This window comes from Lissotriton helveticus, chromosome 8, assembly GCF_964261635.1.
Source record: "Lissotriton helveticus chromosome 8, aLisHel1.1, whole genome shotgun sequence".
Lineage (NCBI taxonomy): Eukaryota > Metazoa > Chordata > Amphibia > Caudata > Salamandridae > Lissotriton > Lissotriton helveticus.
Genome location: NC_136069.1, coordinates 6,171,395 through 6,194,972, shown reverse-complemented (window position 1 = coordinate 6,194,972; position 23,578 = coordinate 6,171,395). Strand labels below are relative to the sequence as shown.

Genomic DNA, 23,578 nt, shown 5'->3' with positions numbered 1-23,578 from the left:
GGCTTGTTGACTGCCCTCCAGGCTACAAGAAGCTCCAGTGTCCAGCATCTCTTCCTACCAAGGTCTTTGTTCTCACCACATCCTCTGCACTGTGGGCCTGCAACTTTGGTGAGCTGCTCGAGGGACTCTCGCAACTCCTGTGCCTTGGGCCTGTGGGTCCTCTTGAGGGTCTTCTTTGGCTTCAGTGGCTCTCCTGCTTGGTCGGGCCTGACTCTTCTGCATTTGGTGAGCCCCTTGGACCTTGCTGGTCCCGACACTGCATCTTCTCCGTTTTCCACATATGTTGCTGATGTCAAGGCTTGTTGATGCTCCCGCTGGACACCGACCGCTCTCGACTTCCAATGTGGGACAGCTCGTGAACGGCTCCTGGTCTTCCACGGCATCACCTGATCCGCACAGCTGCAGCAACAAGGTCACTGTCGACTCTCCTGCATCTTCTGTCATCAGGGGTCATTTGTCTTCCGTGCCTCCTGGTCACTCCTGAGTGGCATAGACTCAGTCCCCTCTGCTTGCAGGTACTCTTTTTCAAGAATCCATCCTTGGATTCCACCGGACTCTTTCACCTTCTCGCCAGCTGCATCTTTTCTGAAGTCCTCCATTGTGATCTACGGCGGTTTCCAACCTCACTTCGCACCTATGCTCCTGGCTTCCCTGGTGTAGGTTCTTGGGGGTATCCACGGGTGGGCTGACTCTCCAACCCTTCATTTTCCATGATGTCTCTTCAGGGTACTCTGGGAAGGGTCCTTCTTCTTGAAAACTGCGACTTCCCCATTGCTTTGCATTGAGTACGCGGCTGTGTTTCCACTCTGCACACAGCCTCCGTAGGGTTCCTTTGGTACTTACCTCGGGTGGTTCCTTGGGTCCCCAGCTCTTCTAAGGCTTCTGGTCCAAGTCTCGACTTCGGTCGCAGTTCGCATTCCACTTTCTTAGTATATGGTTTGATTTCCCCCCAGGAGACCCCTGTGTATTTGTGCGTACTTACCTATTTCCGTTTGAAATATTGTGTGTATTGTGTTGATATCTCCAGGTAGGAGATATGCCAATGTGTTAGTGAGTGCGTATAATACATATACCTATTTTTATAACGACACTGTGTGGTTGTTTTTTGTTTAACCTACACCATATGATTAGTTCTCCTGAAACAAGTTTCTTAACACTCCTTCTGGACGAAACCTGAAGGCTGCTCTCCACAGCTACCACTTAGAGAGCTCTCTATGGTTGTCTAATACCACTAAAATCACCATAAGGGTTGTCTGGATTAGTGCAGGGTGCTTCACTTAAATAAGTGTGCACCATATACTAAGCCAGCCTCCTACAGTTTCTTTATGCATTTTCTTTTAAAACCACCTATATAGAGTGGTCTGTTTAAGCAAGTGCATTGTTGGCAGATCAATTAAATAAAACAATACAGAAAATCCCTCCTAATGATAATTGATAATTAAGGTTAGTTTGAAAACTTGATAATTTAAAAGAAAATGTCTTATGGGAACCTGTCATGCACAGAGATATTCAACCTCCTGTGAATTCAGAGAGTACTGCCTTGATGGAGAACTGGGATCACAAGTTAGTAACATCCCCTTCTGCATGGCCCTGCTTGCACCCCTAGGCTAGGATCACAGGCCATTAACTTCCCCTTCTGCGTGGCCCTGCTTGCACCCCTAGGCTAGGATCACAGGCCAGTAACTACCCCATCTGATAGAGCCTACTAGCTGCAGATTCCTTACCTTTGAATTCCCCGGGCATCAGGCTGGATCTGAAAACTTTTGCTCGATCAATACCCTTTGTGTGTGCCATCGGGTGGCTCCATTCAGTTCTGTGTGACATCAGCGATGTTGTTAGCGTCGGTTATGACATCGTGGACACCTTTATAGGCGCCGTGTGGAAAAGTAAATTTTGTCATGTTCTGTGTCCCTACGTGTCATCCATCATATGTTATGTGTGCATGACCAATATGCATATGTTATTCCCCATGTCCGATTCAAGACGCAATTATAGTTGTGTCCTCCTCTAGTATGCCAGTTTCCAGTCCTCGTGAATACTACGAATATCAGGCCTATGTAAAGCTACGTTGCCACGTTTCTCAGTGTGCACGTTATTCTATTATAAAGTCCCCGTTTCTAGGCCTCAGAAGGGCCTGGACATCAGATTCAGCTCCTGTCTCCTGAACCCTCGCTGAGGAGCGATCCAGCCCCCACCTGTATCCTCGACCTTTCACTTACTTCCTGCCTCGCAGTGCCCGGTGCAGCCTGGCTCTGCCTCTGAGTCTGCCAAGACTATGTTGTGATTCCAGCTATCAGTTTAGTCCTCCTTCTCTGCATTCCTAAGCTACTGAACTGCATCAGTAGTTTCCGTCATTGTCTAGCCTATGCGGCTCCATGTTAAGAGAAATACTGTATTTAATGGTCATTTAATATTCTTCATCACGCACTACATGTAGAATAAATGCATGCTCCAGTCTTAGAGTCAATTAGCCTTTCCCCTCCTGACTTCTAGTTTATATCAACATGTTCCCTAAACATCAGATACTAGATAGGGTTTAGGTACATGTCGCTCCGACCCTCCAGACTTTAGTCTCTGCTCCTAGCACAGAGTTCATAGCCCCCAGCTTCTCCTAGTGATACGTCATTGCCAGTTTGCGCGCACCATCAGGTTAGAGGTCCCGGCTCCTTAGGTAGCCCCCTCCTATGTTTCCGCCCATTCATGACATATTCTGTTACGTTTGTATCACATGTCTGAGTTACACCTTCTTTTTACTCTTATCTTTCGCGACTGCTACGCATCACCGCTTCTGCTCCACCCACTGCTACGCCTACTGCAATGTAATGCTATGTGTTTGCGCTATGTATATATGCTCGTGTATTGTTATTAAAAGTGAAGAGCGCGCTCATCCCAGCCCCAGCAGCTGCTGGGCCCTGTCATCCTATTCCTATGCAGGTTGTCCTGTTCCTGTCCTTGTGCTGTATTAAACCTGCAAAACTCCTACTACCTCGAATCTTGACTCTTATTTATTGAGCTATCTGTTATGATATATGTCTAGTCAAAAATAGGGTATTATTTATTTATTTACCACATAATGGCGCCCGAATAGGGACTTGCCCTTTCCCCACGCGTCGGTGAAGCCACGCCGACCCTCTGCAGTCGTGACGGAACTCTTCTGCGCAGTGGCAGTCATTTCTGCTCAAGTATCCCTCAGGCCCACGGAGGAGACGGAGGAGGCGGTCCAGCATCCAGACGAGACGGTGGAGGAACGCGGCAAGTCCCGACCAGAGCCCAAGCCAAGAGTCCAAGGTCCGAGGTATCCGGAGGTCCACCCGTAACTGAAGTCCGAAGTTCGTCGTCATCGTCGTAGCAGTGCAGTCCAGTCCGAGGCCTTCCGTTCTTGCTGCCCGGTGAGTACCGTTACTGGGGTGGTATCTAGACAGGGTCAATTTAATTGACTCTGGTCTGTGGGTTGGTGGTACACAGTCCCACAAACGAAGTGTCCACTTCGGTGGATGCGGGTCCTGACGTGTCTCTTTAAGAGACCGGTAAGTTTCGTACTGTTTCAGCAGTGCATCTAGTTTCTGTTCTAGTCAGTTCTGTTCTCGAGTAATTTCAAGTATTTCCAGGTAGTATTCTGTTTGAACTGTTGTTTTAAATGTTTTTTATGTATTCTAATGTCGTGGTATGAATGGGAAATAAGTATCGTGTTTATTGTGTATTGTATTGTGTCTAGATTACAGTTCAGTCATGCTCATATTTTCCAAATTACGTCAGTTAAAAACTAGAAAGGGTCTGCTGGAAGCAGCAGTTCCCGTCCCACCTAGGGACAGTCCAGGTCACTTTATGTATCAGAAACATGGCATAAGTGCCATATTGTATCTAGATTTATGGGTAGAATATACCAAACAGTTAGAAGAAAAGTATAGATGGCCCGTATCGGGTACATGGGATGCCGAATGCATCATGCGAGTAGAAGAAGCATTATGGAAAAAGAAAGCCAGACAGTCACAGAAAGATGCCATCGAGTTATGGCGTAAAGAAGCTCATAAAAGAACTGAAAAAGAAATCAGAAAGTCAGAATTAAGTAGAGAATCCTTAGAGCGAGCCCAAGAAAAAGAATTAATCGAGATAGGTGAACGAGTTAGAACTGAGCAATCAGACAGACAGAGGCATGCCCTTATTAAGGGTATGTATCCTCTTCTTGCCGAGGGCTTGCCAAAAGCGACCCCGGAGGCATCCAGTAATTTTCCGCCACCATTAGTTCCGACCAAGTTACGTCACAAACCGACCGCAGCTGATATTTTTATTTCGTCCTATCTGGACGACACAGTCCCCGAATATGCAAATCCTGTTCGCACTCCGCCAGTCCCTGTAAACCAGGTAATTCCTGCTCCTCCAGACACCGGGGTGCCCTTAACAGCTCCCCCGGGTCAGCCCGCCATACAAGTCCAGCCCACGTTACAATTACCGACCCTGCCAGGACGGAAAGCATCAGTTGATGATTCCAGTATAGGGGCCGCAGGAGGAGGTCTTCCTCAAACTCCGCCGCCATACAAGCGTTTATCAGCACTCGAATTACATGCTCAAGCATCACAGCGTACTCCTAAAAGTAATAAGTCTGTTGCAGAGATCAGGCAAACCCTTGGCGAATGTGTCTATGACCCAGTTCCAGGCGAGTTTAATATGGTTTTATATTCCGTACGCGTAAGGAGAGTGACCGAGTATCTAGTCACCCTGCCGAATATGAAAGAAGATCTAGACAGGATATATCGTTTCATCCGTACAGGGGATGACCCACAAAGTATTAGTGATGCCATGTCTCAAAGGAAAGCCGAGATTCAGCGCATGATATTAAAGTTCTTAATTAACTGTCTAATAAGAGAACAGGATTACCCGTCTAAAGACCCGGAAGAAATGAAAACTCTAACAAAGTGGAGTGATAATATAGCCGAAGGAAAGCACAATACCATTGGTGCCATGGAGAGTATGTACAAGAAAATCCGTAGAGAGATAATAAAGATACACGAACAGCGTAAAGCAGCACAAGTAAGCGAGAAAGAAAGTACCTCTGATCCTGAAGAGGAAGACGATGAGAATACTGCCAGAATAGCGTATGTAGGAAAACCCAGATTTCCAGATCGCCATTTACGTCTAGAACACAAGTCAATTTTCCATCATCCAGCACCAGAATAAGGTTCCCTAGAACAAGTATTTCAAGCTACCGATCACATTCTGAAATCACGAATCGGTTATAGTGAGTTAAGTACTATGCATGAACAAGAAATAGCCCGATCGGCAGTCAGATGGATTACTGATTCTACCACTTTTCCGGACGAAATAGTGGCACAAATGTTTCTGAAAATGCCCCCAGCCGAGCAACGACTGGTGGGTATGTATATGATTCAGCACCTCATTACTCTGTATGAGGGTCAACATTCTGATCCAGGCCCGTTACATGATATCCTGAACGAGTTACTCCAGTACAAATGGAGAGGTCTAGGTACCGATTTAATTAGTGTCATTTTAGAACAACGTCATAAATATAGAACGTTTTTGAACCCGCATTTTGTCCATGTCTCACCCCCAGAAAGTAAATCATTCTACATAGACAGACAGAATCCGTTACGAGAAGTCCACCCAGTCAGAGGAACGGGTGGCGAAATGCAACGAGTGTTTGTATACACTCCGATCACAAAGATGGAACTCCTCGAAATGAAGAAATTAATTCCCTGTCATGACAAAGATCCAGCAGGGTTCCATAGAGAATTAAAAGACATGCTCCGTATGGGAGAATACACTTACCCAGATATCATTAAAATGTTAAAGGTTCTGCTGCCCGCAGGGGTGTATGAAAAGCTAAAGGAAAAAGAATGGGAGGTGGGAGAGAAAAAGATAGACTGGGCAGTCCTAGATGCAGAAGATAAGATACGTGTACCAGGTACTGGTCTTGGAGAGAAATGTAAAGAATTACCAGAATTATTAATTCAAGTTTTACCCAGATTATTAACAACTAGAAAAGAAGACTGGGATGCAATCTCAGCCTGTAAACAGAAACAAGATGAAGATATTAGTGATTTTTATTCTAGGTTTGAAAAGTGCTTTAGTATCAACAGTGGCCTCAAGACAAGTAGTGAGTCATACCCTCACCTTTTCGTTACTAAATTAGTCGAGAATTCAAGCCCACAAGTTAAAAACCGAGTTCTGAAAGTCGAAAGCACCTGGCAAGCAAATACTCCGTCCCAGATGCTTCAGATGCTCCAGTACCACCAGAATAGAATCAGAGAAGAGCAAGAACATGAGAGAAAACGTATGAAAGACACGAAAATGAAAGTGCTAGTTGCACAATCTGTTCCTCAAGACAGTCAGAAGAGGGGTCCGAATCAAGCCAGTCATCCTGCAGCTCCCGTTAAAGGGAACTGCAATTATTGTAAACAGCCAGGTCATTTTATAAATGAGTGTGCAGTCCTGAAACATAACATAGCTACTGGTAAGACTAAAGAAAGACCACGTCCGCCTAGACAGGAACAAGTTTTACAGATTCCTCAGCCACAGAATGCACAACAGACAGTTACAGTACCGCAGCCTATTGCTGCAACACAGCATGTTACATCGCAGATGTACCAGTATGCACAGTCTGAGTATCCAGAGTACCAGCCATATTCATGAAACAGCCTAGAGAGGGAGGTAGGCTTGCCTCTCATCGAGATACCTGTAGATCAAGAAGGTCCCTATGTTCACAGTCAAGTATTAGGGAAAGACAGAAAGTTTTTGATTGATACAGGGGCAAGTAGGACCACAATTAGTCATGCCGAAGTTCCAGGGGCTCCGCTCTCAGGCTCAAGAAATGTTTCCCTTGGATTTTCAGGAAAGCCTATCGTTAATGAGATTTCAAAGCCAGTCACTCTAGAAGTAGGTCCATTGTCCCGCACTACTGATCTGTTACTTACTAAGTCATGCCCAGAAAATCTATTAGGCATTAAAACACTGAAAGAGTTAGGTGCCGTTATATGTTGTTCCCCAGAGGGAATACGTCTGTTCCTACGTGACTTTAAGGGTCACTATGTATTACGAGATTTTGATTCCAGACTGTCTAAAGTTCCGCAGCATTTATGGGCGCAAGGTCCAACTGATGTAGGTTATATGCAAATCACACCCCATCGTGTGACTCTGAAACCAGGTGTAGTGTTACCACGAATCAGGCAGTATAGATTGCCACCTGAGGCTGTAGCAGCCTTATCCAAAATTATAGACGAGCTCATGGCTCAAGGAGTAGTTGTAGAAACTGACTCCAATGTATGTAACTCTCCGATCATTCCAGTCATGAAACGTACTGATCCAAATGCACCCCCAGTATATCGATTAGTGATCGACCTACGAGAGCTTAATAAATGTATTATTCCGCAGTACCCAGTTGTCCCAGATATCTCTTCCCTGTTAACTGCTATTGATTCCGAAGCCATGTTCTTCACTGTCATAGACCTCAAGAACGCATTTTTTAGTGTTCCGATCCATCCAGACAGCCAGTTTCTTTTCGGATTCTGTTTAAATGGAAGGAGCTATATGTTCACACGCGCTCCTCAAGGTTTCACAGAAAGCCCTAGTATTTACAGTCAAGCACTTAAGAGACAACTAGATAATATTCACATGCCAACTGACACTGCCCTGCTCCAATATGTCGATGATCTACTGATCACAGCCCGTTCTGAACGTGCTTGCGAGCGAGCGTCACTGACGGTTCTGTATTTCCTAGCCGAGATGGGACACAAGGTGTCCCCTTCGAAGCTTCAATTCTGTGTCCAGCAAGTGGTCTACTTAGGACACTTACTGTCCAAGAGGGGTAGGCAGTTGACACCAGACCGTATCCAGTTAATAGCGAGTCTTCCCCAGCCCAGAACCCAGAAGGAGGTACGTGCCTTTATTGGCCTTACTTCTTATTGCAGACAATGGATTCCTCAGTATGCATTTCTAGCCAAGCCACTGATACAGTTAACGACACAGGAGGCAGCCGTATCGACTGTTCTCCCTTGGACATCTGAACATACACTTAGTTTCAACGAGTTAAAGAAAGCTTTATGCCAAGCTCCAGTTCTAGCTACACCGAACTACAGTAAGCCTTTTACACTTTTCGTTACTGAACGTGAAGGTACAGCATTATCTGTTCTTACACAAGATCAAGCAGGACAATACAAGCCCTGTGCTTATTTTTCGAGCACACTAGATCCTGTAGCCCAGGCGTTGCCTACGTGCCTCAAGTCAGTTGCAGCTACAGCACTAGCTATCAGACAAAGTGATTCCATAGTTTTAGGACACTCCCTGACAGTACACGTTCCACACTCCGTGGAAGTTCTTTTAAATCGAACACAAACACAGCACTTGACAATTGCACGTTTAACAGGTTATGAATTAACACTGTTCCAGCCACACATAGAAATCAGACGCTGCAACGTTCTGAACCCTGCTACACTGTTACCATCAGTTAATTCAAATTCTGCCACACACGACTGTGTGGAAGTAGTCAACATTACGACAAAGCCAAGACAAGATCTGACAGATATTCCGTTACCAGATCCCGACCTGACACTTTATGTGGATGGGTCATGTATGAGAACTAGTACAGGAGAACTAGTCGCCGCGTATGCAGTGACTACTGACACTGAAGTTATTGAGACACACCGTATTGATACCCTGTCCGCTCAAGCAGCAGAGCTAGTTGCTCTGACACAAGCCTGTATACACGCCAAGAACCTGAAAGTTAATGTCTACACAGATTCACGTTACGCATTTGGAGTTGTACACGACTTTGGAGTGCTCTGGCAGGAGAGAGGTTTCATGACTTCTCATGGAACCAAGATCCAGCATGGTCTCCTTATTCAAGCTCTGTTAGATGCCATACATTTACCGACATCCATTGCTATCATGAAATGCAAAGCACATACGAAAGTTACTGACATTATTTCCCAAGGTAATGATCTAGCAGATCGCACAGCCAGGCTTACAGCACAGACTCTAGACAGTCCAGTTAACATGACACACACTCCAGATCCGACTACATGTATGACCGTTAAGGACCCTACTCAAGATGTCATAGATATCCAGTTACATGCTACTCCCGATGAAATCAAGAAATGGTCTGAACAAGGAGGGGTCCAGACAGATCAAGGATGGGTGACGAAGGGTAGGACCGCATGGTTTCTCCCCGACTCTATGGTTCAAGTCATCATTAATACCGCACATAGTCCAGCACATTTAGGAGAAAAAGCTATGTTAGACAGTATCCAGAACATTTGGTTCAACAAGCATTTACGAGCTGCAGCCAAGCAGAAAGTCCGTACCTGTATGATATGTTGTCAGTTTAATCCAGGTAAAAGTGTCCCGGTGGAACAAGGGGGATTCCAGCCTCCTGACCACCCTTTTGAGGTCCTCCAGATGGATTATATTCAGATGGAGCGATGTCGAGGTTTCAAGTATGTCCTTGTAGTTGTATGCGCTTTGTCCAGATGGACAGAAGCATATCCAGTCCCAGATTACACAGCCGCGACCACTGCCAAGCAGTTGGTTCGTGAGTTTTTCCCTCGATATGGACTCCCTAGAGTCGTATATTCTGATAACGGTCAGCCATTCTCATCTGAGTTGATGAAGCACGTTTCCCTGTTGTTAGGGTACCAGTGGAAGTTTCATTGTGTACGCCATCCTGAAGCAGCCGGTCTAGTCGAGAGACATAATCAGACTCTGAAAATTCGAATTGCCAAAATATGTAAAGATAAGGGTGTGGACTGGCTAGTAGCTCTGCCAGTCGCTTTATTTTATATGCGCATGGTCGCACATTCCAGATCAGGTCTGTCCCCGTATGAGGTCGTTTTCGGCCGCCCCCCTAACATGTGGGGTACTCCTAGACCCCGAAGTATTACTGATGTTTCATGTAATATGCTGACAGATTACCTAGCTTCCTTGATGTCTGCCCTCAACTCATGTCGTTCACAGGTTGCCGCCGCATTTCCAGACAATACCGAGGTGGCACCGCATGAGATCGTTCCAGGTTCGATGGTGCTCGTCCGGAACTTTGACAGATCAAGTCCGCTGGAGCCACATTGGAAGGAGCCCCGTCAGGTCCTCCTCACCACCCGTACAGCTGTGAAATTGGAAGGACGCCGCGGCTGGGTGCACCTTTCGCACGTCAAGAAATTCTACGGATTAAAGCCGGTCTTCAAGAACATTTCCCAGGATATCAAGACTTGTCAAAACATTGTTCCTAAGGACTGTCCCGCAAATGACATTGACACAACCCCTCCCCTGTTAGAGAAAACTCCGCAGCAGGAGTATAAGCAAAAGCTAAGGTCTAGTAAAATAAGTCAGTCAGTTTGATTGTATAAGTCCTCCCCTAGGTGAAACGGTTAGACTGTTTCTGACATGTATAAAATAGACCCCCATAGTGAGAGAGTCAGTCAAAACTCAAACCGATGTATCGTTTTTCTAAGTTTCATATTATTTCTCAGCCTTTTGATATCCTGCACTAGTTACGCATTTTTCCTGTGTTTCCCAGTTCCTCATGTAAATAAGCATTCTAATGTTACAGTAGAGCACACGTTTAGTGATCTGCCCCCTCATGAACTGTCCTACCGCCTCGCTATGCGCAATAACTCATTTATCCGCATGTTACATTATTCACACCAGACCAGCAATGCCACTAATTGTTGGGTGTGTGGTCGACTCCCCCCTTTCCAGACGTCAAAGGGAGTTCTGCCACTTTTTCCTTATCCTTTTTCCCATAATGGTTCGTGTGGAGCATGGTCCACGTTAACGTCATCCTTAGCAGATATGTCTTTTCTTAACAGTACATGTTTCCCAGACAAGCAAGGTTTCCCCCACAGAACAGGTTTAGATCTAGAAAATGAAGTGTACAATTTAGGTAATTATTCTTCGAATTTTATGGTCCTGAATGTTCAGTCTGATACTACTCCAGACTCACCTGCTATTTCAGTATTACCAGTCAAAGGCGAATTATGTGTCCGAAATAATGGTTCTGTACACATAGGACATAGTGATTGTACTACTATTATCCAGTATAGTGACAGTGGGAAATCTATTTTCAAAGCTTCACGTCATTCTTATTTTGTTTGTGGTCAAACTGCATATGTTCGTCTGCCCCTCGATTGGGAGGGAACCTGTTACATTGCCTTCCTACTGCCACCTGTTTTCCTAGCCCCACCTGACTACCATAGGAATTCCTTCCTAGTACATACTAGACACAAGAGAAATCTCCCGATTGTCGATTATACTGAAACTGCTGCAGAGCAATTCATTGATATTGATAAAGGTGTGTTCCCTTATTTAGGTACAGTTGTAAATAGTAAGCTAATCCGTAGGTTAACAAGAACCCTTGAAGCTGTAGTAGATGAGACTGCCTCCGCTCTAGGTAACTTAACCGAAGAGCAATCCTTTATGAGAATTGTTGTGCTCCAGAATCGTCTCGTCCTTGACGTCATACTGGCCGATAGGGGCGGGGCCTGTAGAGTCATCGGATCCAGTTGTTGCATTTTTATTCCAAATAACGCGCCGTCTGTTTATTCAGCTATAACCAGACTTCATAAAATTGCCCATCTGTTACACCAAGATCCAGGCACCTGGACATGGTCCGGTTGGTTCTGGAATATAATTTCTGCCTGGGGATGGAAAGTTCTGTCCTTTCTAGGTATCGCAGTAGCGATCATATTCAGCTGCTGCCTCTGTATACAATGTGGCCCTGCGATTTGCGGCATGTGTGCTACCTCTTGTATTCCTAGTCCCAAGCCCCGTTCTAAATCCCGTTCCAAGAAAATTCGAGATGAACAAATGGTACTGTATGAAATGATAGATGGTATCATGAATATTGATGTTTCCTGATGGAAACGTAGTGACAAGGAGGGAATGTGGAAAAGTAAATTTTGTCATGTTCTGTGTCCCTACGTGTCATCCATCATATGTTATGTGTGCATGACCAATATGCATATGTTATTCCCCATGTCCGATTCAAGACGCAATTATAGTTGTGTCCTCCTCTAGTATGCCAGTTTCCAGTCCTCGTGAATACTACGAATATCAGGCCTATGTAAAGCTACGTTGCCACGTTTCTCAGTGTGCACGTTATTCTATTATAAAGTCCCCGTTTCTAGGCCTCAGAAGGGCCTGGACATCAGATTCAGCTCCTGTCTCCTGAACCCTCGCTGAGGAGCGATCCAGCCCCCACCTGTATCCTCGACCTTTCACTTACTTCCTGCCTCGCAGTGCCCGGTGCAGCCTGGCTCTGCCTCTGAGTCTGCCAAGACTATGTTGTGATTCCAGCTATCAGTTTAGTCCTCCTTCTCTGCATTCCTAAGCTACTGAACTGCATCAGTAGTTTCCGTCATTGTCTAGCCTATGCGGCTCCATGTTAAGAGAAATACTGTATTTAATGGTCATTTAATATTCTTCATCACGCACTACATGTAGAATAAATGCATGCTCCAGTCTTAGAGTCAATTAGCCTTTCCCCTCCTGACTTCTAGTTTATATCAACATGTTCCCTAAACATCAGATACTAGATAGGGTTTAGGTACATGTCGCTCCGACCCTCCAGACTTTAGTCTCTGCTCCTAGCACAGAGTTCATAGCCCCCAGCTTCTCCTAGTGATACGTCATTGCCAGTTTGCGCGCACCATCAGGTTAGAGGTCCCGGCTCCTTAGGTAGCCCCCTCCTATGTTTCCGCCCATTCATGACATATTCTGTTACGTTTGTATCACATGTCTGAGTTACACCTTCTTTTTACTCTTATCTTTCGCGACTGCTACGCATCACCGCTTCTGCTCCACCCACTGCTACGCCTACTGCAATGTAATGCTATGTGTTTGCGCTATGTATATATGCTCGTGTATTGTTATTAAAAGTGAAGAGCGCGCTCATCCCAGCCCCAGCAGCTGCTGGGCCCTGTCATCCTATTCCTATGCAGGTTGTCCTGTTCCTGTCCTTGTGCTGTATTAAACCTGCAAAACTCCTACTACCTCGAATCTTGACTCTTATTTATTGAGCTATCTGTTATGATATATGTCTAGTCAAAAATAGGGTATTATTTATTTATTTACCACAGCCGCCCAGGCCCGCGGACATCCGTTCTTTATTTTTGGTACCAGTTAAGCACCAATCCGGGAAGAGCTAGCACTCTGTTGCTTTTTGACATGCCTTTTTTTTGTTTTTTGTCGACTCTGTTATTTTTTTTCTTCCAGTGCGAGGATGTCTTTGAGGAAGACAGGGTTTCAACCGACCCCCACCTCGTCTGTCTTTGGTGTCTTGAGAATGACCACGGCTCAAAGTCATGCTCAAACTGTCGGGCCATGGCTCTGTAGACCTTGAAGGAGCAGGCTATAAAGCTTCTTGCGGCCCGACAGTCAACACCATTCAGCAAGACTCAACAGAGGTTCCGGGCCCGATCGAAGAAAAGGAGTATGCAGGATCACAACTGGAGCCCCAAGTCTGCTTTGTCCCACTCAAGGTCATCAAGACACTCTAGGAAAAGGCACAAGCAGAAGAAGAAGTCCAAGCGGACTTCATCTTCACCTCGACTGTCGTCCGTTGACGAACGAGGTAAGGAGCACCAATGCTCTAGGCACGGTTCTGCAGAGTCTGAGCCAAGGTTGACTTCACACCTCCTTCCCATTCTGGGAACCGAAGCAACCCCTGCTCAAATGAAGACTTTTACGAGGTCATGTGCCGTGTATTTGAGCGAGCCGACCACTCTGGTGAGCCCTTGGACCCTGCAGGTCCGGAAGAGGCCCCATCGGATTCAACGCCGTTGTCTCCAACCACGGTGCCCGTGGGCCCTCGGGGATCCGATCCAGGACTGCGCTGGTTGTGCCATTGCGACCTTCCCCTCCATCAGACCCGAAGTCAGTGCCTTCGGGGCTCCCGGCGCCCACCGGTGGCACTAGCCCCATCCTTATCCCTGACGACACTGAGTCGGAACGGCGTCGCTCGATGCCGATTCCGAAGTCGATAGAACCTAGAGGTTCTATGTTGTTACCTGCACATTTTGATGATATTTTAAGCATGGAAGAGGATTGGGAGGTGTCTATGGACTCTTTGGAATACCAGGATGTTTCTGCAGAGCAGATGGACTGGTATGGGGAACTTGGGGAGGCCAGTGGACTGGACACTTCCCCAGAAAGTGGCATGCTCTCCCCACCAACTGTGGCTACAGAGGAGGGGGCATCTTATGCCATGGTTGTGAAGAGGGCAGCCGAGGTCCTTCGACTGGAGTTGCCCAATGTGCAGGTCAGGACTAATCTCCTGACCGAAGTGCTTCAGCCTGGGGCTTCCACCTCTGAACCCCTTTTGCCCTTCAATGAGTCTCTTACTGATGTCATTCTAGGCCCGTGGTCCATGCCTAGCACAGGAGCTCCTGTGAATAGGACAATTGCATGCTGCCATCACCTGGTTCCAGGTCACCAAAAATTCCTTAGCCAACAACCCCACACCTAAAAGGTTGGTGATGCAGGTTTCTACTTCCCAGGGCACTTTCCCTTCCGCCCCCTCCGGATAGGAAATCCAAGAGGCTGGAATCACTTGGCACTGCAGTCGGTGAATACTGCATACTTATTGGGCAGTTTCTCCCAATCCCTTTGGGAGATGGTTGAGCAAGTGCTGCCACAAGTCCCAGAGGAGGTCCGGGCTCTGCTCTCTCAGGCAGTCAAGGATGGGAGAGATGCAGCAAAATTCACCATGAGGTGTGGCCTTGACACAACTGATTCACCGGGCAGAGCGATTTCATTGCCAGTGGTCTTGCGGTGCCATGCCTGGCTTAGAACATCTGGCTTCTCAGGTGATGTCCGGGCAAACTTGATGGACATGCCGTTTGATGGATCCCGTCTTTTTGGGGAGAAAGCAGACTCGACCCCAGAGCGGTTTAAGGACTCTCAAACTGCGGCCAGATCCTTGGGCCTCTCTTCTACACCTCGTGGCTAGTCTAGCTTTCGCCCCTTTCATGGCCACAGAAGGAGTTTTCAGCAGTGTCAGCCCTATCCCAGCCACCGTCCAGTGCAAACTTCCCAAGTTGTGCGAGGACATGGATGCGGTTCAATCCGTCCTAGGAATGGAAGCCAGAAGTCTTCAGCCACCCTGCCCTCGGCAGCCTCCAAGCACTCCTAGTCTGACTCTGCAAGACCACACCACTCCAGTTGGCGGGAGAATCCATCATCATCTCCCCCAAAGGAGGCCCATAACATCAGACAAGTGGGTCTTGCAGATCATTCTGGAGGGCTATTCTCTGCCTTTCCTTTCTTTTCCTCCTTCCATTCCGCCAAGTCAAGAACGGCTGCCGGAGGATCATTTAAAATTGCTCAGGGAGGAAGTTACAGCTCTCTTGGCCCAGGGAGCTATAGAGAGGGTCCCAGATTCAGAATGTTGCAGTGACAGATATTCCCGCTACTTTCTGATTCCGAAAAAGAACAAAGGGTTGCAGCCCATTTTAGATCTTCGGACCGTCAATCTCTTCCTGAAGAAGGAGAAGTTCAAGATGCTCACTCTGGCTCCGGTCTTGTCTGCCCTAGAGCTAGAAGAATGGGTGGTAGATTTGGACCTGCAGGATGCGTATTTCCACATCCCTATCCTGCTGTGCCACATGTGTTACCTGCGGTTCAAGGTAGGCCATAAGCACTTTCAGTTTACCGTGCTCCCCTCCTGCCTTACCAGTGCCCCTCGGGTGTTCACCAAGGTGATGGCGGTGGTCGCAGCTCATCTGTGCAGGTTAGGGGTTTCAGTCTTCTCCTACCTCAACGACTGGCTGTGGAAGGCGTCCTCGCCCCAGGCAGTCGTCTCCCACCTTCAGACAACGGCGACCACCTGCATTCACCGGAGTTCTCTATAAACGTGCAGAAGTCACGCGTGACTCCTTCGCAGACACTCCCTTTCATAGGAGCTGTTCTGGACACAGTACAGTTTTGGGCCTATCCTCCCGAGCAGCGCGTCCAGGATATTCAGGCTATGATTCGATATTTCAGCCTCTATCCTTGATTTCGGTGAGACTGACTCGGGCTGTTGGGCCTCATGGCCTCCTGCATCCTGTCAGTAAACCATGCCAGGTGGTGTATGCGGGCTCTGCAGTGGGACCTGGAGTTCCAGTGGGCCCATATCTCGGAAGGAACTGCGAGAGATCTGCAGTGGTGGTTGGTGTACCCCGATTGGGTAAATGGCAGACCCCTCTCTCTTCCCCAACCAGATCTCACAGTAGTGACAGAGGCGTTACTCCTGGGATGGGTGGCCATCTAGGAGAGGTGGAGATCAGGGGATGCTGGTCTCCGTCGAAGTCGGGGCTCCATATACATTTGTTGGAGCTTCGAGTGATTCGGTTGGCATTGAAGGCATTTCTTCCCTATGTCATTGGGAAGTTAATGCAGGAGTTCACGGACAACACCTCTGCAACAAGCAGGGTGGGGTGGGGTGGAGTCGTTGACCCTTTGTAGAGAGGCCCTGCGTCTCTGGACATGGCTGGAATAGCAGATCATAACCCTGGTGGATCAACAACTGGCAGGTTCTCTTCATGCCAGAGCGGACAAACTCAGCCATCGATGCCTAGCAGATCACGAATGGCATCTCTAGTCAGAGGTGGTGTAAGGTCTCTTTCATCAGTGGGGATATCCTTGGTAGGATCTGTTCATCACCGAAGACAACGTGCAGTGTTTCCAAGGTGGCTATCGCTCGGCGACGTATTTCGGCACCAGTGGAGCTCAGGACTGCTGTACACATTTCCACCAACATCATTCCTGCCCAGAGTTCTGAACAAGATCAGGAGTGACCAGGCCCAAGTTATTCTTGTGACTCCTGACTGGGAAAGGAGAGTCTGGTATCCGCAGCTTCTGAAACTGAGCATCAATCCTCCGATCAGGCTACCCCTTCGAGAGCATCTTCTGTTGCAGCATCAGGGGAGGGTTATCCACCCGAACCTGTCCACTCTGCGCCTCCATGCGTGGAGATTGAGCGGTGACAGTTAATGGCTTTTGACCTTCCTCCCAAAGTATGCAATGTTATTTTGGCAGCCAGGCGGCCCTCCCCTAAGATGGTATATGCCTGCCGTTGGCAGAAGTTTGTATTATACTGTGCAGAAAGCTCTATTGACCCTCTTTCTGCTTCTCTTTCTACTGCACTTCTGTTCATTCTTACCCTTGCCCCGCCGGGCTCTGCTTTGGGTACTCTCAAGGGTTACATTTCTGCTCTTTCTGCTGTTTTGCGGCTGTCAGACCAGCCCTCTCTCTTTAGGCCTCCAATTGTAAATAGGTTTTTGAAGGGGCTGGCTCACTTGTTTCTGTCCACGCCCTCTCTTTTCCCGCAGTGGGACCTTAATTTGCTCCTCACTTGTCTTATGTGTGCTCCTTTCGATCCTCTGCACAATTGTCCCCTTGGGCTGCTTACCATCAAGAACAGCTTTTCTGGTGGCGATAACATATGCCCGCTGGTGAGTGAGTTACAGGCGCTATCTTGTACACCTCCCTACATGATGTCTTTTCCTGATAAAGTGGTGCGTTGCACCTGTGCTTCTTTCTTGTCGAAGGTGGTGACCCCATTCCATCTGGGTCATTCTATCATGCTTCCCACCTTCTTTGCTCCCCCACATCCCTCTAAGGAAGAGGAGGGTCTCCTCTGCCTGGACCCAAAAAGAGCATAGTCGTTCAACCTTAACTGCACAAAAGAGTTCCATGGACTGCCACTCTTTGTGGGGTACATGGGAGCTAAGAAGGGTTGGGCAGTGCAGAAAAGGACCATTTCTTGCCGGGTTGTTCTCTGCATTAAGATCTGCTATGCACTGGCAAAGAAGCAGCCCCCTGAGGGATTAGGGGCACATTCCATCAGGGGAAAGGCTGCTACTACGGCCTTGGCACAGGATGTCCCAGTCCTGTACATCAGTCAGGCAGCAACGTGGGCATCTTTGCACACATTTGCCAAGCACTACTGCCTGGACTGTCTAGGCCACAGGGATGGGCATTTTCCGCGTTCAGTCCTGCAGGACTTCCTAGTGTGAGGAATTGGTCCCCAACCCAACACCGGGAGGGTATGGCTTGGGTATCTATTTATTTATTCAAAGGTGTGGAATCTACAGCTAAAAGTCTTTATCAGATAAACAAGTAACTTACCTTCGGTGACGGATTATCTGGTAGAGACAATATCTAGCTGCATATTCCTTACAGGCCCACCCATGCCTTCCTGCTTTGCGGACTGATTTTTTTAGGACTAGGGTAACTCCCTTTTTCAGGGCCCTAGTTTTTCATATGTTTACGTCAATTACTTTGTAACTCTGCGTTTCTGGCGTGGAAAAAACAAAAAGTACTGACGTCTACATGCCTGGGTGGCACCTATATAGGTGACCGCTACATCATAACCAACGCTAATGATGATGAGACGATGTCATGCGGAACCAAATGGAACCACCCGATGCCGCACGCAAGGGGTATTGCTCAAGTGAAAGATATCAGATCCAGCCTGACGCCCGGGGAAATCAAAGGTAAGGAATCTGCAGCTAGATATTGTTTCTACCAGATAATGTGTTACCGAAGGTAAGTAACTTCTGTGTGACCCTGCTTGCACCCTTAGACTAGGATTAAAGGTCGGTAACCTTCCACTTATGTGTGGCCCTGCTTGCACCCCTAGGCTAGAATCACAGGTCAGTAACCTGCCCCTTCTCTGTGACCCTGCTTGTCCACAAGCCCAGGATCACAGGTAAGTAACTTCTACTTCTGTGAGGCCATGTGTGCACCCCCAGGGCTAAGATCACAGGTAAATAACTATACCTTCTGGATGTCCCTGCTTGCACCTCTAGCCTGGGATGCTATCCCGTCTCTCTTTCATGAGCCATGGCACTCCAATCAGATTGAGCACTCAAGAGTGAATCATCCAACAGATATTGCTGGTTTGTTTCTGCAGATAGGGTTAATGTTTGATGCAGAAGAGTCAGGAATGTGTGACAGACAAGATTTAGTGAATCAGCTTCAACCCTTTTTTCTCATTTTGTTTCAGAAAAGTCACATAAAGAGGAGAAGAGTGTGAGCAAGTTTGGGTCGTTTTCCGGCATCCTAATGAACGGGATGCAGCTGTCGCTCAGCAAGTATGGACCCAGCGGAAAAGCAAGAGGTAAGAGACTGAGGGGATCACACATCGCTCCCACATGCCAGCACGCCAATTGCGCACTCTTCGCCATTCAGAACTTAAAAGATCAAATGCATGAGGGCACATTTCCTTTTAGATCTTACCTGCAGACTGCTTCAGCTATCTGTTGTCAAGACCCAGGGCCTGATTCACAAAGGGTCTTCACACTTGTGGCGGAAGTCTCTGGCGGTGGAATCACCATAATGAGATTTCTCATTGTGGAGATTCCACCCGCGTGCAGAGACCCCCCCCCACGACTGCAGAGCCTCCACCACGAGTAAGGAAGCCATTTGTGAATCCGGCCCCTAGTGTCTACAATGAAATAAAATATTTGAAAGGACTTTGGGTCACACTCTTGCTCACGACTGGATGCCTTTCTTATCTATCTCAGTTCTATGTTCCTCTTTCAATGGCTTCCCTCCATATTCTTGTGTGTGTCCTCTACCTGGAGTGTTTCATATTGGTGGGATCATTTTTATCACTCCACTGATGACATCTGCAAACTATTTTTTAATTTGTGTAACTGATAGAGACCTCTTGTCATACCTTACCTTAGAATTATCCCATGGTGTCAGACTGGATCCGAAATTTGTTTTGTAAATAGTACCCCTGCACACCGGTAGGTGGCGCCATTCAGCTCCATGTGGTGTCGTCGGCATTTTCCGTGCCAGAAGTGATGTGTGCAGTGCCTATATAGGCGCTACCGCAGCACCCTGCCGTCAGTTCTTTTCTTTCTGCACCAGTCAGTGCAAATCTGGAGAAGAGCTACCTACCCCTTAGTCCTTTTTTGACTACACTTTTTTTGACTTTTGTCAGTCTTTTTGAGGTTTTGCTCCTGGTGTGGCAGGCTGTCATCAAGGAAGGCTGGCTTTAAGTCCTGTGGTTCCTGTTACCAATCGATGTCAGTGATAGACCCTCACCTTGTATGCCTCTGGTGCCTCGAGCACCATCACGACCCAAAGGCCTGCGCCGATGCCATTCTATGAACCCAAAGGCCACGAGGGAGTAATCCCTTAAGTTCCTGGCAGCTCAACGTGTGACGATCGAGGCCCTGGTCGAGAGGAAGGTCCTGGGAGCATTTGCAGAGTCCAAGATCCTTGTCGCACTCATAGTTGTTGGGTCATCCCAGTAAGTCACACCACTTCAAGAAGAAGCCAAAGAAATCTTCAACTTCCCCATGTCCGTCAGCCGGTGAAGGAGCATCCACATGAGGCCTGGCTCCATGATTGAGCCTGGGCCGTCTCCACGCCTTCCCAAGTTTCCGGGAGTGACCCCACCAAGCTAAAAGAGTTCTCTGAGGCTATGCGCCTCTTATTTGGATGGCCCGGTCCCTCCGCGAGGCTCGGCAGAGGCCACTTCTGGTTCTCCACTGGCGGCTCTGGCTCCAGCGCCAGTCGGCCCTAGCATCCATCCTGGATCCAGACCGATGGTGATCGTGCCTCTTTGACTTACACAGTCCCGATGTCACATTCCCGGCACTTCTGATGCCCACCAGCAATGCCATCCCCATTCTAATCCCCAACTTCGACACGGAGCCTTTGGATCATCGTCCGATGCAGACTTCGGCCTGACTGGAGCCATGCCTTCCAGGCCACAGCCTAAGCCCTATCTTATGAGCTAGGACTCCGGGAGGAATAGGAGCGGTCGCTGGACCCAGGCTGTCGTCTCCTACCTCCAGATGATTGTGGACATACTGCACTCGCTCAGGTATACTATCAATGTGGCAAAGTCACACCTGACTCCCTCTCAGATGCTTCCTTTCATCTGAACCATTCTAGACACAGTTCAGTTTGGGGCTTATCCTCCTGAACGACGAGTCCAGGGTATTCAGGCTATGCCACTGATGTTTCAGCCTCTATCCTGGAATTTGATGAGACTGACTCTGAGGCTGCTTAGCCTCATGGCCTCCTGCATCCTGCTGGTGAGACATGCCCACGGGCATATGAATGAATGAATGAATGAATGAACTGTGATTTATAACCGCGCAACTTAGCCCAGTGGGCGTCAAGGCGCCTAGCTCAATATCTGGCTGAGTCATCCGAATGAAGGGAACTTACTGGTAGGCTTTAATGAAACACCAAGTTTTAAGAGCTTTCCTGAAGAGATCCAATGAGGGCTGAGATTTAATCTCCAGAGGAAGTGTGTTCCATAATTGGGGTGCCAGGATGGAGAATGCCCTACTCCCCCATCTGACCTTCCTGGAACGAGGGACTATCAGTTGATTCAGCTCTGAAGAGCGAAGACATCTGCTGGGTACATAGCGGGTAAGTAGAGACCCAAGAGCATCAGAAGGGCCTGCCATGAGGGCACTGTAAGTAAGGCAGAGAAGTTTAAAAGACACCCTAGAGGAGATAGGGAGCCAATGGAGGCTCTTCCTTGCCATAGTAGAAGATGCAAGCCATGGAAAGGCCAGCACAAATCGCGCAGCAGCATTCTGCACCACCTGCAAACGCCGTACAAGACACTTGTTGGCCCCAGCGTAGAGTGAATTACAATAATCGAGCCTGGAGCCAACAAGAGCAGTCACAATCTGCTTGCGTGCCTGGGGGGAAAGGTAGTGAAGGATTCTCTTCAGGGTCCTAATAACACCCCAACAGGTGGCAACTGTCCTGTTTACCTGAAGCTCCATGGAGAGCGAGGTGTCGAAGATGACGCCGAGGTTCCTGGCAGATTGGGTGGGAGTGGGGCAGATGCTAAGAGATGAGGGCCACCATTCGCCCAACCACGTGTCCTGGTCCTTACCAAAGACCAGGACCTCTGTTTTGTCGCCGTTCAACTTTAGGGAGTTAAGGATCATCCACTCTGCAACAAGCTGCATGCAAGACCTAAAGTTGGACGCGGAAGTACTCACAGAGTGGGCGAGGGACACCATAATCTGCATGTCGTCGGCGTACGACACCACCTCCATCCCCTGTGATCTTACTAATCTCGCGAGGGGGGCCACGTAGATATTAAACAGGGTCGGGCTCAAGGCCGACCCCTGTGGCACCCCACAATGCAGCGATTTAGCTGGGGAGAGGAAATCTCCGAGCATCACTTGCTGTTCTCTCTGCTGTAAAAAAGAGATCAGGAGACTCAGGGCCGGCCCTGTTACCCCTGCCTCCCTTAACCGAGATGTTAAAGTAGAGGGAGACAGGGTGTCAAACGCCGCCGTAAGGTCCAACAGCACTAGCACGGTAGTTTGGCCAAGATCTACTTTACGGCGAATGTTATCTACCACCTTAGTCAAGGCAGACTCCGTGCTGTGGAGCTTCCTAAAGCCATGTTGGGACCCGTCCAGGAACCCAGAAGAGTCCAGGAAGATGGATAAGTGAGAGTTTATGTGAGCTTCCAACATCTTTGCAGGGGCCGGCAGAAGGGATATTGGTCTGAAATTCTTAAGAAGGCCAGGGTCCAAAGAAGGCTTTTTAAGGAGAGGCTTCACTATCGCCTTCTTCCAGACCGTGGGAAAGGTGCCCAGTTCCATAGCCCCATTCATTATTTCCAGCAGGGAGGGTAGGATGATGTCCCTACATTCCCTAAGAACTTTCAGAGGGACAGGGTCCAAAGGAGACGCTGATTTAGTTCTATCAAGCAATCGATTTAGACCCTCCAAGGAAAGCTCTGGAAAGTGAGTAAGGGTATGGGAAGGATCCCCAGTCCAAGATTCAAGATGCATAATTCCAGAGGAATCATTGTCATTCAGGGAATTCCGCTGGGATTGTAAAGCAAGATAGATATCATCTATTTTTTTTATAGAAGAAGTCAGAGATATCGTTGCATAACTCTTGTGAGCTTACCACGGGGTCAGGTGCCTGAAGAGAGCAGAGGGAGTCCACGATCTTAAAAAGCTCTTCAGATGAAGTAAGCGAGCTTGTCAGGTTGGTGAAGTATTCCTGTTTCTCCTTAATAACTCTGCTTTTATATTCTCGCAACTGGCACCTGTATACCTCCCGTTCTGTAAGATTCCAAGATTTGCGCCAGCCTCGCTCTTTCCTTCTACATTTTTGTCTGAGAAGCCTCAAAGATTCAGAGAACCAGGGGGCGGTAGGTTTCTGTCGTGCCACATATCTAAGTGAAGTAGGGGCTAACTCTTCAGCTGCCTTGGTGATAGAGTCGGCAAGTTCTTGTGCCGCCTCATCAACCTCACTCAGGGATGAAATGCTAATGGCTGGAATATAGGGAGCCAGAGCATCATTAGAGAAATTTCTGAAGCTTCTTTTAAGACATTTATTAGTGGCAGCGTAATTAACCTCGGCAAGGGGAGATTCTAGGTCCAGAGGTACTGCTAGATGATCCGACCATACCAGCGGCAATGGCAAGCCAACTGTTAATCTCGCATCATTAGAGAACACATATGGACAGACTCTGCAGATGGACATGAAGTTCCAGTGTGGGGAGCAGTAGAGAAATCTCCCCAACATGGTCCAGATCTCAGAGGGAACTGCAAAAGACCTGCTGTGGTGGCTTACAAAC

General features: G+C 47.9%; 1 protein-coding gene across 5 annotated transcripts in view; it reads left to right on the top strand.

Moving 5' to 3' along the window:
* The window catches only part of SPAG17 (sperm associated antigen 17), a 1,244,773-nt gene that overhangs the window by 754,231 nt on the left and 466,964 nt on the right, over positions 1–23,578 (top strand). For 4 of the 5 annotated variants that reach the window (XM_078656351.1, XM_078656349.1, XM_078656350.1 and 1 more), the window contains one exon: positions 18,995–19,108. In XM_078656351.1, the coding sequence (XP_078512477.1) occupies positions 18,995–19,108 (114 nt within the window). Of the gene's footprint in view, positions 1–18,988; positions 19,109–23,578 lie in introns of all 5 variants that reach the window. The other variant, XM_078656348.1, reaches the window with a different exon arrangement.